At 46.3% G+C, this 14,795-nt stretch overlaps 2 protein-coding genes across 2 annotated transcripts; both read right to left on the reverse strand.

The window, feature by feature from the left end:
* Positions 1 to 7,634: 7,634 nt before the first annotated feature.
* Positions 7,635 to 9,221, reverse strand: LOC147991914 (protein FAR1-RELATED SEQUENCE 5-like). The gene is made up of 3 exons (XM_087538867.1): positions 8,949 to 9,221; positions 8,653 to 8,876; positions 7,635 to 7,944 (listed from the first exon to the last, which is right to left on the reverse strand). The coding sequence occupies exons 1-3, from the start codon at positions 9,219 to 9,221 to the stop codon at positions 7,635 to 7,637; spliced, it is 807 nt and encodes a 268-aa protein (XP_087394993.1).
* Positions 9,222 to 9,293: 72 nt separating this feature from the next.
* On the reverse strand, positions 9,294 to 11,248 carry LOC147991915 (protein FAR1-RELATED SEQUENCE 5-like). The gene is made up of 3 exons (XM_087538868.1): positions 11,134 to 11,248; positions 10,634 to 10,750; positions 9,294 to 10,363 (listed from the first exon to the last, which is right to left on the reverse strand). Exons 1-3 carry the CDS (start codon positions 11,246 to 11,248, stop codon positions 9,294 to 9,296), a joined length of 1,302 nt encoding a protein of 433 aa, XP_087394994.1.
* Positions 11,249 to 14,795: the final 3,547 nt, after the last annotated feature.

Genomic DNA, 14,795 nt, shown 5'->3' on the forward strand with positions numbered 1-14,795 from the left:
GGTCAACAATGAGATCGAGGAAGCGCTGTTCCCCCGTTTGTTTCCTGGGTCTGAATCCATGCCGAACACGTCTGCAGTGGCAAATTCGCTGCAGGCCATGACGACGCATGGAGATGTTTTCAAGATGAAGCTACTCATGTACCTCATCTCAGCTGTTTTCGCGCCGACCACCTCTCTTCGCCCAAGCAACAAATGCTTCCCCATCCTGATGAATGATCCATCTTTACTACTTTATTTTCCTTTGATCTTTTTGGCTCCGATGTCATGTGTAAAGCTAGTGACTGCCAGCGTTTTCCGATGTTTTTTTCCATTTGATTTCTGATGCGGCAACCTTTTTTTGTCCTGAAATTTTGTGTGGTGCAGGCGGATCTGGAAAATGTGAAGAACATGAATTGGTGTAAGTTTATTGCCGACTTCCTGCATGATGCATTCTCAAGCAAGATGTACCAAAAGGGTTGTCGACTGCATTTAATGGTATTTTTTTACCAGTTCTTTCTTTGAACACTGTTTTTACACACTTTTATTCATACATGGCAACCTGATCATAACAAGATGGCAACCTGATCATATCAAGATGGCAACTGCCATAATGACAATATGGCAACTGGCATAATGACAATATGGCAACTCCCATCATATTAGTATGGCAACTGTCATCATACTATGATGGCAACTGCCATCATAACAACATGGCAACTGCTATCACACTATGATGGCAATTAGCACATGTAGATGGCATCTTCTTCTTTTTCTTCTCTTCTTTCATGCACCTCAACTTGATTATCATGGGAACATATATTATCCTGTTTTCCTCCACACAGTACCCATGATGGCAACTGATATTTATTTCTTTTTAAAATTGTTTTGCATCAGCTCATGTACGTCGACTGTCTTGACCTGTCCACCGTGGATTTCACTGGGACAGGAGGCCCGCCGCCTGCGCACAAGTTTGCTGTTTCTGCGTGGACTATCAACGCTGTCAAGGCTGTGCTTGCCACAGACAAGTCTACTGACACCACATATGGAAAACTGCAGGTTAGTTCTGGTTTCTTTGCCCACACGGCATGCCTACAAATTGGCATGAGGCAACCGTCTGTGGGTCATAAGAGATGACTACCTTTATTATCCATGACTGTCTGAGTACTGTATCCATGTCTCATTCCACATGGCAACTCTTTTCATTCGTGCTTAAACTTACATTCTCTCTCTTACGTCCTAGCTTTTTTTTCTTTTTTTGTTCTTTCCAGCTGATGGCCAAGCATGCTATAGACTACAGCGTGTTTGGGGGGCCTCAAAACTTTGGAAAGTGGATGGACGTGCACTCAGCTCCGTCTTACCCTGCCGAGGTAATCAAAAGATCTACATCTATGGTTTGCCGTGGAGTATTTTTTGATGTCGTGCAAGTGATTGCAATACGGGTGGTCATTGATGCTTCTTTGTTTCATGCACATGCGAGGGCACCTATTGAGCATCTAATAGGGCAGTTTGCATCTGGAATGACCGGCTTGCTCGGGAAGTTGGTTGAGGGGTGGACGTCCCTCAGTGGCTCTGACAGCGACGCGGTTGCGAGGCAGTTCACTTCATTTGTCCCAGAACGTACACACCGGCCAACCGGTTGCCGTGGCCGGTATGACTACAACAGTTCCCAAGAGCCTGCTGACACACAAGATGAACTAGGTGGAGATGCTGGTCTCAGCAAGGATGACGACGACGTCATGGAGAATGTGCAAGAGGACACAGATGATGATGATCATGCTGAAGTTCGCGCAGGTGGTAACAAGGGCAGGGATGCAACAGATGTCCCCCAACCGGAGAAAGTCAAACAACACACGGCTGCGAGAGGCGAGGGGGTTTTGCCATCAAAGAGGGGGAGGGCTCCAGAGGGTGTTGGGCAGGGTTCTGCTGGCAAGAGGTCTAGGACCGACCCCGTAGCTGCCAGGAAGAGGTTCGAATTTTATTTTAGTTTTTTGCTTTGTCTATTTTCTTCGAACAAACTCATCCTTTTTTGCACTTGTTTTTGTCAAGCGCGGCAACGAGTTTGCTGTCTGACAATTGCCACCTTTTTTTCCTCCATCTCATACGTGCAGCGAGCCGACAGCTGGTGAACGAGCAGTTACGAAGAAACAGGCGCCAACGCCAACCCGTGTTTCTGCTCGGTTGAACAAAGGCGCCCCCATTGCCGGTGACACCCCTTTCACCAGGTCATCTCCTCACACGACGACGACCAACACCGGGGATCCTGTCGTGTTGCCAGACATGAGGAATGCAGTCAAGAAGTAGGTTTTTTCATCCACTTTCATTGACATAGCGCTATATTTTCTTGATTTTCCAATGCATCCGTTTAGCTTGTCACATTGTCTTCTTTCATCGCCCCCACATGGCAACTGCTGTTCTCCAAATGATTTTTTCCTTCCTTTTTAAGTGTATGGCAACTCCAATTGTTTTTTACATGGCAACTGAAATCTAGGCCAAATGGTAACTTTAATGTACCTAATGGCAACTGCCATCTTTATCGTTGGCTTGTGAGCTCATCCCACACCTAGGTTTGAAATTGCATTCATGGCAGATCAGACATTTTTATCATTCTTCAATTTGGCTAACATGGCAACTGCTGCTGGATGGCAACTGCTAATTATGACACATGGCAACTCACGTTCCCCTTACATGGCAACTACCAGCTTTTCCACTTGTTTTTTATTTTTTTAAGATTTCTATCAAGGCAAACATATTTTTGTTCATTTTTAATACCTTTTTCATGTGCTTTATTTTCTTTGCAGGGTGAAGAAGACTACTACGCGCGGGGCCAAGCATATCAGTAAGGACCCGCTCGAACGCCTGCATTCAAAGTTGCCAACAAGGGGCAACTCAGATGTACATGAGGCACCATGCGACAATACTGCTGCTGCACCGTTGACCGCTCCCACCAACTCTGATGCAAGTGGCTGACCATCTCCGCCGGCTGCAGATGTGCAGGCTAGAACAATAGGCATCCGTACATCGGGGAGTGACGAGTCGGTATCTGCCAGGACAACTGAAATATTGCCAACTCTTCTGGCAATGAAGGATGCTGCTGTGAGCCATGCCACCCCATCAGCAAGCGTTGAAGTGGACGCTCCCGAGACGAACCTAAGCAAGGAAGATTCCCGCTCATCTGACACTGATTCCAAGCGTGTGCGTGGTGGCACTCCTGTGTCCACGACAGAAGCGGCTGAGGCGGCAGTTCACAAGGATATGCCATCTACAGGTGAGAGTCCTGGCACAACAGCTCCAGCTCCTGTCGGTGCAGATATTGCTAAGGCGACTGTTTCGCGTGCTGGTCTTCCACCTAGGCATCATAGCCCCCGCAAGCAACCAACAGACATACCCAATGCACCGGCTTTAGCTAGGAGCAGGAGAGACGAGTCTGGTTATGTTCCTGCGTCCACACTGTTTCCGCCACCTGCCAAAAGCAATGTGATGGAGAAACCGGAAGACCGGAGCACAACTGATGCAGGTGTCAAGCCGGGCACGAGTGACGCAGGTGAAAAACCGGAGCAGACTGCGCCTTTACCCGCAGTGGAAATCCCCAGCATAAATCTGCGCATTTCCAGCCTCCCAGTCAATGTCGGTGTCCCCTACAGCCCAAACAAGAAGATTGTCATGAAAGCTGCGGCTGATACCGCTGACAACACGCCCCGCCCTGCAAATAAGGCCGATCATTCTGTAGCGGCCGATTCAGATATGTTTGTCGATCTTTCACCCTTGGATTCTGCCCCGCAAGTCATTCGTGGTCCGGCCAGTAGGAATGAGAGGCACCCAATGGCCTTTACCCCACCGAGCTTCAGCCTTGGCATCAGTCAAGATCAACCGGTGGTCCAAGATCCTATGTCTGTTGCCTTTGCTTTCCTAGGAGGCATGCCCGCAATGATGGCGCAGCCAATGGTCGAGGGCAGGAAGGTTGTCAAGTTCGCAGAGCCGATTGTGCAAGGTACACTTGTCATGTCCTTATGATTTTTCTTGTATACATCTTTGTAGTTTGCCTTTTGTCCCAATCATATATTTTGGGGGTTCTCACTTGTGATGGCAACTGACATGTGATGACATGGCAACTGGATTTGATGCACCATGTCACCTACATTTTTTTGCTGCCATGCTGCATTTGACATTTGGGCAACCATGTGGCAACTGAAGTTGATTCAACATGGCAACTATAGTTGCTGTCACATGGCAAATACAGTGCATTACACATGGCAACTGGATTTGCCACACCATGTCGCCTGCATTTTTTGTTTCCATGCTGCATTTTTTCATACGGCAATCACATGGCAAGTGGAGTTGACACAACATGGCAAATGTAGTTGCTGTGACATGGCAACTACAGTCCAACTAGATGGCAACTACAGTGCAACTATATGACAATTGTAGTTGCTATGACATGGCCACTGTAGTTGGACCACACATGTCAACTGCCCCACTTTTTCAACCTACATCTCACATCATGCACCCTATCTTCTCACAATCCATCTGTTTTTGATTTTCTAGGTATCCTAACCCACTTTTTTTATCATTGCAGCCACCCCTGAGGAGATTTCACCGTCACTTGACGAAGCTTACCGCATGATTGAGGAGGCAGCATTGCAGAGGAGGTCCTTACGAGGGCAAGGGCAATCAAGTTCCAACGTGCCTGCAGATACGGTATCTGAGGATACCATTAGGAGTGCCACTCCTGGTTCTGTGAGGCAGCAGAGGGTAGTTCACCCACCTCCCGCGGAAGACTACGAGCCCGAATTCAGGGCCACTAAGGAACAAACCTAGATGTACGATATCGTCAAGCGGTTTGGAAATGCGAGGGCCAGCAGCAAGCACATGAAGGAGCTGGAAGCGTAAATGACTACACCCCATAATCTCTCGTTTTGCTTTGCTCCTTTTTTACCATTCATCTTCTTCGTACTTTCTATACACGATCCGCTTACGTTTTAGTTCTTTCATATATTTTTTTACTTAGTAGGCATGATTATTCCATGTCATATCGTTTTCATACAGCTTATGTTTGGACAGAACCAAAGTCATTTAATGCGGAGCAACGTACGTCGAGCTGGGTGATCTTGCCGAGTCCGTGAGGCCAAACGGTAAAATGTCGATGAATGTAGTTGCATGCGGGATCGACTACATCAACAATCACACCGATGTGTGTGCCGATAAGATAATCATGCATTACAGTGTGACCTGCAAAATATGGGATGGTGACTTCCACCACAAAATCCCGAGGAAGAATTTTGCTCAACACGGTGAATTCAAGCTCACACTGAAGAAATATGTGAGTACTCCTTCCCTGTCTGCAATGTTTTTTCACATGGTGTGGTTTTTTGCCATCATATGCACTTGTGTTTATGTGGCAGATGTTTTCATGTGGCAACAGCTGCCGTGCACACTGACTTCTTAATTTTAGCATCACGTGCAAACTATGTGGCAACTTGATAGTAAAATACACGGCACATTTTGTTCATACATGGACGGCAACTTTCTTTCAACTACCCTCACCCATAACCAAACATTCTACGTGATTCTAATTTTTTTGTCCCTCTGCTGTTCTTTATGTGAACTCTGCTTCTCATTTCTTCACTTTTAAATGCAGGTCATGTTCCCCATGTTCTAGGAGCTTGCACCACATGACCCACACGACAAGTGTGGTCACCACTATGCGATCTGTCTTGACCTGAAGAACCGACGTTTTGAGGTGCTTGATTCAATCCGTTTGGAAGCTGATGCAGACCTTACTACGCATGCCAATTTCTTCATTAACAACCTCAAAGAGACATGGAACTGTCACTACGAACATTCAAAGGTCCAGACCAGGCATTTCCCGACTGAGTATGTGGCGACTGCGAAGCAAGGGAACACGTAATTTCTTCCTTCCTTCATGTGCCATTTACATCAATCCAACCCCTCTTTTGTTGTCACATCTGAATTGAAGTCTATCTTTGTTATGACTGTCCTTTTTGCGTGTTCAGCTGACTCTTTTCCTCGTGCAGGACGGATTGTGGCTTTCACGCGCTAGAATACTTTTCAAAGTGAGAAGGCAGAATTGTCCCCCCTATCACAGCTGCAACGGTCGTTGAGCTCCGAAAAATCTACACATGGAACTGGTTGACGACTGAAGATTTCAACAAGCGGTCCGGAGCACGCGAGTTCGTGGAGGAAGCTGTCAAGAAAGTCATCAAGAAGTACAAGTGACCACGTGGCGTTACACACCGGACGCATACCTTACATTCTGTTGCCGAGGAATGTAAGGTACTATCTCTTTGTTTCTCGTTGAAAACTATGTTTGTGTGCTATGTTATGACTGCAACCCCACGTAGCCTAACTATGTAGTGGTGGTGTGTGAGTGACATTTGAATAGTTTCTGTAATATATGTGTGGACGTGAACCTATTTTAGGCGTTACAGCAGATATGTTTTTATGTTTATCATTATTATAATGGTTTCATCGTTTCTAGCACCGGTTTGCTGTTTCGAATGCGTCTACGATGTTTTAAAAAAGATGGCAAATGTAGTTCTTCAGACATGGGTAGTGAAAGTCATCGTCATTTTTCATTTTGGCTGTTTTGCTTCTTCTTTTTCATCGCTAACTGCACCAGCTAGCATGGGTAGGTTGATCATGTAGCCACAACCTTTGCTGCGGTTTATGCACGTTACGCTTTTCCAACTTGTTTCCCATACATTTGCACACAACACACTATGTGTCTCTAAACCGCGTCGTATTGTCACAAAAATATATGCCATGCAGAGTCATTACAAATACCATGGCATATTTTCAGTACAGCTAACATGGCAGATACAGTACAAACAACATGGCAGATCCAGCATAATTAACATGGCAGATATAGTACAACTAACATGGCAGATCCAGTACAACTAAAATGGTAGATCCAGTACAACTAGCATGGCATATTTAGTATAAAATAGCATGTCATATTTAGTATAAAATAGCATGGCATATTTAGTATAAAATTGCATGGCAGACCAACTACACATAACATGGCAGATTAACTACACATAACATGGCAGATTAAGTACCCATAACATGGCAACTGCATTTATCCATTCAATGAATTTTTCTTCCACTTCTGATGCCCCTCAAGAGTCATTCTCCCAATTTTTTTAAAAAAATTCTCATCATCTAGGGTACAAAACAAAATGTCCACAAGGACCATGTCACATCGCCCCAATTTTTGCTCATGGATTGCCCGCCCCTTTCTTCATTTTCTTGTGTTTTGCTTGGATCTCCAATCCCGACTTGTACCTTATCTCTCTTGGACGACCCTTTGTGATAGAACGGGGTGGGTTTCTGACCTAGGTCTGTGTGTTTGCTGTTCCAGATCCTATCTCCGAGTTTTCAGATGATGGCCCCGTGGATGAAGGCACACTCGATGTGCAGGGGAACCGGTGTAAGGCTTCCTCAGCTTTCCTCTTCTTGATCTCATCAAGCTCTCTTTTCAGTGCCTTCCTGTGTTTTTCTGCGACTCTCGCTGTCTCATCACTCTTGCACGCTTCATCAATTAGCTCAGCATAGTTCTTTGTCAGCACAACGTGCCTCACGGCTTCCATGGTTGACTCAGGTCTCTCGTCATGCATAGCCAAAACTGCATGTGTTGTCTACGGCGCCAACGCGTCGTCAGCGTCCCAAGTCCATCGCCGCCTTATGAAATGGCGGGGCATCCGTGTCACAGCGTTCATGTCCATTACTTTTAGTATGTGACAGCACACAATGCCGTCCCGTTCGAACTTGCAGCATTGGCAGTAGTACTCGCCTTCGCCTATCAAGGCTTTGACGAAGTAGTTCCTTCCTTTGTCCGGGTCTTCAGGTTCTGAATCTGACATGCCCAAAATAGAACACACCTTGAACATATGTTCGTCCACCTGGAAAGCCATGAACATGCTGGCATGCTTTATTTCTTCCTGGAATCTGCAAGTTTTGTGTGTTTTCTGTTAAACTATCGTGCGCTCTTTTCTTATACCACCTTATGTTGTCATGGAAATAGAAATACATTTTGTTTGAAGATGGCAAACATATTTCATTGAACATGGCAAATATAGTACGTTGAACATGGCAAATGCAGTACACTAGACATGGCAAATGCAGTACACTAGACATGGCAACTGTAGTACACTAGACATGGCAACTGTAGTACATTTTCAACTGGACATCGTCATTTTTCCACACCAACATTCCCCAATGGAAGCACATTGCATAAGACATGGCAACTGCCCTTTTATTTAAACATGGCATCTACAGTTGAGTAAACATGTCAATTGCATTTCAACAAACATGGCAGATGCATTTTATTAAACATGGCAACTGCATTTCGGCATATGTGTCGCCAATATAACATTTTTCCAGTTGACATTGGCATTTGCATGCCAACATGCCCCAATGGAAGCACAGTGCATTAAACATGGCAACTGAACTTCATTCAACAAGGAAAATGCACCCGAGCAAGCATGGCAAAACATAATTTTCATTGAGCATGGCAACATGCAGCTGAGTAAGCATGGCAAATAGTATTTCATTAAACATGGCAACTGCACATCATGGCAACTGCATTGCACTCTATAAGGCACCTACTGACTTGGTGCTTTTTCTGCAAATAAGACTGTAACGCAACTGACTTACTTGTTAAAGATCTTGTTGGTGTATATCTTGCTCATTTGCCTCTCTATCGGTAAATACGCTAGCAATTTTGGCTGCTTTAGTGTCGTGGTCGCTTCTTGCTGTAGCTCAGATCCCAGAATTTTTTGTTGCAAAGCTGTGTACTGCTTGGCAAACTGTAGCAATGAGTTGCCAGGGCTGACGTACCGCTTCAAAACAGCATTGAACCCCTCGCTGCGCTGCGTAGTCTGCAGAAAGGGAAAGAAGCACTGCATGAAGTAGGCCGGCACCTAGTACATTCGCTTCTCCCACAGGCTAACAAGAGTCTCGTTGTTTTGGACTTGATGTGTTTTAGTCATGGCCATCCAGCTCCTTTCAAAATCCTCCATCGTCAAGCTGTGGTCCACGCACAGCTCGAATGCCTTGTGCAGCTCTGGACGGTCAGCAAAGAACAGTCCTAGCATCTCCTCAGCCTTCTTTATAATGTGCCACCTGCAGTGCCTGTGCACTGCCAACGGAAAGACCTCCTCTATGCCTGCACGCATGCTGAAATCTTGGTCTGTTATTATGTTCATCGGAGCAAGTCCATCCATGCACTCCAAGAAGGTCTTGAACAGCCAAACGTATCCATCCGTGTCTTCGTTCCGGACGAGCCCGCAGCCGAACTACAACGACTGATTGTGGTTATTTATTCCTATGAACGGAGCGCATGGCATCTTGTACATATTGGTGAGGTACGTCGCGTCGAATGAAATGCAATCTCGGAAATGTTTGTAGGCTCTCCTTGCAGCACCATTCACCCAATACATGTTCCTGACACGGTCCTCATCGTCCAACCATATCCTGTAGAAGAAATCTAGATCTTCCTTCGCTTTTTCATCGAAGTAGGCCATTGTGGCCTCTATGTCTGTCAACTTGCTCTCTCTACGGTACTTGGCCTGTAGGTTTGTGACGTCAGCTGGTATGTACGGCATGCTACTCAGAGTCCCCTTTTTGCTGTGGATGAGAGATAGTATCTGTACCATTCTTGATGGACCGACATTACAATCATGTAGCAGCTTTACGAATTGCCTTTCGACGGGGGTGAACCCTCTATGGGCGGTCAGAAATTTTACCAGGTCGAACTTCTTTATGAGTTGGTGGTTGTGTTCGTCAAAATATTCATTGACCACCCACTGTGCTCCATCTACGTTTAGCTTATACCGGACAGGGCACTCAGTCTTGAGAATGATACCTCTCTTTCGTTCCGGAACGGCAGGCGCAACACCTTTCCCCTTCTTGTTCCTCCGTGCCTTGTGGCACCTCATCTCACCTCTGCTGTACTCGTTAGTTTTCTTAATTTTCCTATGGTACTCGGTGTTGACCGCAAATCCATGGAACTTTGCATATGTCTGGTAGTATTCCTTTGCTTGTTCGAATGATTCAAATCTCTGCCCAATGTACGGTGGCTGAGGTACCATGATCTCTGATTGCCCACCATCTTCATCCTCTTGTGCGTCGTCGTCAGTTTCATCATTCACTTCAGTATCGGCGGCAGTTCCATCTACTTGAGTGTTGCCAGTGCTTGTGTTCAAAGGGGTGCTTGTTGGCATTGCTGGAATGATTGCCATTCCCGACTTTGACTCGAAATTGTTTGCAGCATGATTGTCTGCTGGCTGGTGGAACGCGTCTTCCGTGCGCTCAGAGCTCCCCGCCATAGATGTCCCCGCGCCGCTGTTCAGTGTAGTTGTAGGCCCTGTAATAGAAAAAACAGGTACGAGAGTAAGATTTTTGTTTGGATAACATGTGTATCGCAACAGATCACACCATCTTCGAGTGATTTGGCATGACATCATTTCAAACAGCAAGCCGTGAGTCTGCGCGTGGACATGTATGGCAGCTGTTTTTTGTGGTACCAGTCATGGCAGCTACTGTTCAACAAACATGGCAACTATTTGTTTTGCCTACAAATAACTACAAATAACAAATGTAGTGCTATTTTTTGTGGTTCAGTTTTTTTCCTTACCTTGTTGTGATGCATTTGACCATCTTGTGTGGTCTGTGACACCATAATGACGTGCTCCACCTGCAATTTGTGAAGCTTGCCACGAGACGTTTGTCGGTTTACCACTAGCGTAATAACCTGTAAGCATAGTAGTGGTTGGTCAATTCATGGCAAATGCAGTTTTGTGCTAGCACGGCAACTACAGTTGCCCCTGATGTGGCGACCGCAGTTTTACTGGCATGGCAACTGTAGTTGCATCGGTATGGCAACCACAGTTGTTCCTTCATGGCAACTGCAGTTGCCATGGCATGGCAAATGTAGTTGCACTGGCATGGCAACTGCAGTTGTTCCTCCATGGCAACTGCAGGTGTCCAGGGATGGCAACAACAGTTGTCCAGGGATGAGAAGTGTAGTTTTTAATTCATGGCAACTATAGATGTCTAGTCATGGCAATTGTAGTTGTCAACTATGCTCCTTCTGCTAATTGAGCATCCGCAACTTCACTTTTTTTATGGACTCACCTGTGTATGACGTCGATGGCAGGTACATGGGTGCTGCCTGATGCCACATGCTGCATGAAGGCTCTGCATTTTCACCCGTGATAGAGTCCTTTTGCCAGTTTTTTTGCATGTTCATTTTTCATGTCCACAGCAGTATGTGCTCTTTTTTCGTTTTGCATTACCTTAATTAGCCATACTAGCTAGTTGAAGTTGGCTGCCCGTACATTTGTCAGTGTTAGCGCCTTGTGACTGAACTTGCCACGGGGGCCCCCTATGAGTGTTTTGGTCATAAGAACCTGCGAAAAAATGACAGTGTATGACATAAGTAGAATGTCATCTTCATCGTTGCGAAGATGGCAACTGTTCTCTTCTTTTGTTATCACGCATCATACCTATGCCTGCATACTATTCTAGTAGTGGCAGCAATGGCCCTGCAGAGATGAGTTGACTGTACTCTGATGCATTCCAAGGGGGCGTTTTTGGCCTTTGAGAACCCCAAGCATCAGCGCCATCTTCGTGATTCATTCTTTCCGTGTCTCGCTTCTTTCCGATGTGTTCTCAATCACTGGATGAACAAGAAGGCATCAACAATCCACAAGAATTGTATTCTTCTGCTGCTTGCACATAGAAGATAGGGATGGCAAGCAACAGGTCAAAATAGGTGGCAGCTATTGACAACGAAAGGTGGCAACTGTCGTTATACACAAGTGGCAATTAATTTTTCCCACCCCCTTCGTTCCAAAAATTGTCCTTCCTGCCCTTTTTTAGGGATTCCTACTCATCCATTTCATACCCAACTACTTGCATCAATTAAACTATGAACTTAAGTTAATCTCAAACGTAGTACATGGCAGATCTGGTGTATTCTGCTTGGCAATTGCGAATATACACTGAACCATGCAGTGTTCTACCCCTATAGCATGGACCCAGTACAAGATTGAGAGATTTTCAGCCTTAAGGATGAGAAGGATGAGATCGGGAGATTTCACCTGGTTTTAGATGATCGTCTCTGGAGGGCTGGGTTGGAGTGGGGGGTGGGGTGGGGAGGATTGGGGTGTGGTTTGAGGTGGGAGCGCCCTACGGATCTGCCCTGGTTGCCATGGCAACCAGAGATGGCCGGCGACGGAGGTCGGGGTTCGAGAGGTGGGGGACGATGGTGTTGGGGAACGTAGTAATTTCAAAAAAATTCCTATGCACATGCAAGATCATGGTGATGCATAGCAACGAGAGGGGGAGAGTGTGATCTACGTACCCTTGTAGATCGACAACGGAAGCGTTTGGTTGATGTAGTCGTACGTCTCCACGGCCCGACCGATCAAGCACCGAAACTACGGCACCTCTGAGTTCTAGCACACGTTCAGCTCGATGACGATCCCCGGACTCCGATCCAGCAAAGTGTCGGGAAAGAGTTCCGTCAGCACGACAGCGTGGTGACGATCTTGATGTACTACCGTCGCAGGGCTTCGCCTAAGCACCGCTACAATATTATCGAGGACTATGGTGGAAGGGGGCACCGCACACGGCTAAGAATATGATCACGTGGATCAACTTGTGTGTCATGGGGTGCCCCCTGCCCCCGTATATAAAGGATCAAGGGGAGGAGGCCGGCCGGCCTCTATGGCACGCCAAGGAGGAGTCCTCCTCCTAGTAGGAGTAGGACTCCTACTAGGAGGGGGAAAGAAGTAGGGAGGGAGAGGGAAAGGGGGGCGCCGCCCCCCTCTCCTAGTCCAATTCGGACCAGGGGGAGGAGGCGCGCGGCCCACCTTTGGCTGCCCCTCTCTCTCTCCACTAAGGCCCATATGGCATTACTTCTCCCGGGGGGGTTCCGGTAACCCTCCGGCTCTCCGGTTTTCTCCGAAATCATCCGGAACACTTCCGGTGTCCGAATATAGCTGTCCAATATATCAATCTTTATGTCTCGACCATTTCGAGACTCCTCATCATGTCCGTGATCATATCCGGGACTCCGAACTAACTTCGGTACATCAAAACTCATAAACTCATAATATAACTGTCATCGAAACCTTAAGCGTGCGGACCCTACGGGTTCGAGAACAATGTAGACATGACCGAGACACGTCTCCGGTCAATAACCAATAGCGGAACCTGGATGCTCATATTGGCTCCTACATATTCTACGAAGATCTTTATCGGTCAGACCGCATAATAAATACGTTGTTCCCTTTGTCATCGGTATGTTACTCGCCCGAGATTCGATCGTCGGTATCTCAATACCTAGTTCAATCTCGTTACCGGCAAGTCTCTTTACTCGTTCCATAATACATCATCTCGCAACTAACTCATTAGTTGCAATGCTTGCAAGGCTTATGTGATGTGTATTACCGAGAGGGCCCAGAGATACATCTTCGACAACCGGAGTGACAAATCCTAATCTCGAAATACGCCAACCCAACATGTACCTTTGGAGACACCTGCAGAGCACCTTTATAATCACCCATTTACATTGTGACGTTTGGTAGCACACAAAGTGTTCCTCCGACAAACGGGAGTTGCATAATCTCATAGTCATAGGAACACGTATAAGTCATGAAGAAAGCAATAGCAACATACTAAACGATCGGGTGCTAAGCTAATGGAATGGGTCATGTCAATCAGATCATTCACCTAATGATGTGATCCCGTTAATCAAATAACAACTCTTTGTTCATGGTTAGGAAACATAACCATCTTTGATTAACGAGCTAGTCAAGTAGAGGCATACTAGTGACACTCTGTTTGTCTATGTATTCACACATGTATTATGTTTCCGGTTAATACAATTCTAGCATGAATAATAAACATTTATCATGATATAAGGAAATAAATAATAACTTTATTATTGCCTCTAGGGCATATTTCCTTCAGATGGCGGCAGACGACAGAGGGGATGGATCGGAGGCCGGGAACGGCTGGGTCGTGCGGGCAGCGGGTCGTCTGGCCCGGACGGGGCAGTGCGGGCGGGGTTGCCACACACCGAACGTGCGGGCCGTGCTTTTGTGCGCGCGGACGTGGTCGTGCGGGCCGGTTCCCGTCCATGCCACACGAGGCGTGCGGGCGGGTTCGCATCCATGCCACACGTGTGGCAGTTATTCGGACCCTAAAATAATCAAACACTTGTTTCGCACCTCCGCTAACGTTTATTGATGCTCCAATACCTTGAGCTGTCGGCACATTTTCCTGCAAGTTGCAAGTAATTTAATGACATGAAAGATCAAGAACTGAATTATTATATAAGGCAGACTTTTTATAGTCCAAATTTTCAGGTCTAACTGAGGACTTTCAGATCTGAGGCTATGCTCATATATCCGAGGCTGATGAAAGCTCTCCACATTTCTATGCGCAAGTTGCTAGAGAATGACAAACACGCTAGTCTATTCCTTTTCATGCGTTGCTTCTATTTTTATTTATTTTTTACGGGAAAACTTCCAATCTATTCATCTTCAGTCATGATAGTACAACGAACACTAGAAATGATAAAAATTACATCCACTTTCATAGACCATCTAGCGACGACTACAAGCACTGAAACGAGCCGAAGGCGCGCCGCTGTTATCGCCCCTCCCTCGCCGGAGCCGGACAAACCTTGTTGTAATAGACAGTCAGGAAGTCGTCGTGCTAAGGCCTCGTAGAATCAACACACCAGAACAGCAACCACCGCAGATGAAGAGTGTAGATCAAAATGA

The sequence above is a fragment of the Triticum urartu genome, chromosome 1A, assembly GCF_056163025.1.
Source record: "Triticum urartu cultivar PI428250 chromosome 1A, HENAU_Tu73, whole genome shotgun sequence".
In the NCBI taxonomy this organism is placed as follows: Eukaryota; Viridiplantae; Streptophyta; class Magnoliopsida; order Poales; family Poaceae; genus Triticum; species Triticum urartu.

Bases quoted from the DNA above. Each gene is read 5' to 3' on its own strand.
- LOC147991914 (XM_087538867.1), bottom strand. From the start codon at position 9,221: ATGGATGGACTTGCTCCGATGAACATAATAACAGACCAAGATTTCAGC. The intron at 8,877-8,948 runs GTTAGCCTGTGG...CCCTTTCTGCAG, and splicing joins TCCAAAACAACGAGACTCTT to ACTACGCAGCGCAGCGAGGG. The intron at 7,945-8,652 runs GTAAGTCAGTTG...CAAAACTTGCAG, and splicing joins ACCAACAAGATCTTTAACAA to ATTCCAGGAAGAAATAAAGC.
- LOC147991915 (XM_087538868.1), bottom strand. From the start codon at position 11,248: ATGAACATGCAAAAAAACTGGCAAAAGGACTCTATCACGGGTGAAAAT. The intron at 10,751-11,133 runs GTGAGTCCATAA...CTATGCTTACAG, and splicing joins GCCATCGACGTCATACACAG to GTTATTACGCTAGTGGTAAA. The intron at 10,364-10,633 runs GTAAGGAAAAAA...TTTCTATTACAG, and splicing joins GTCAAATGCATCACAACAAG to GGCCTACAACTACACTGAAC.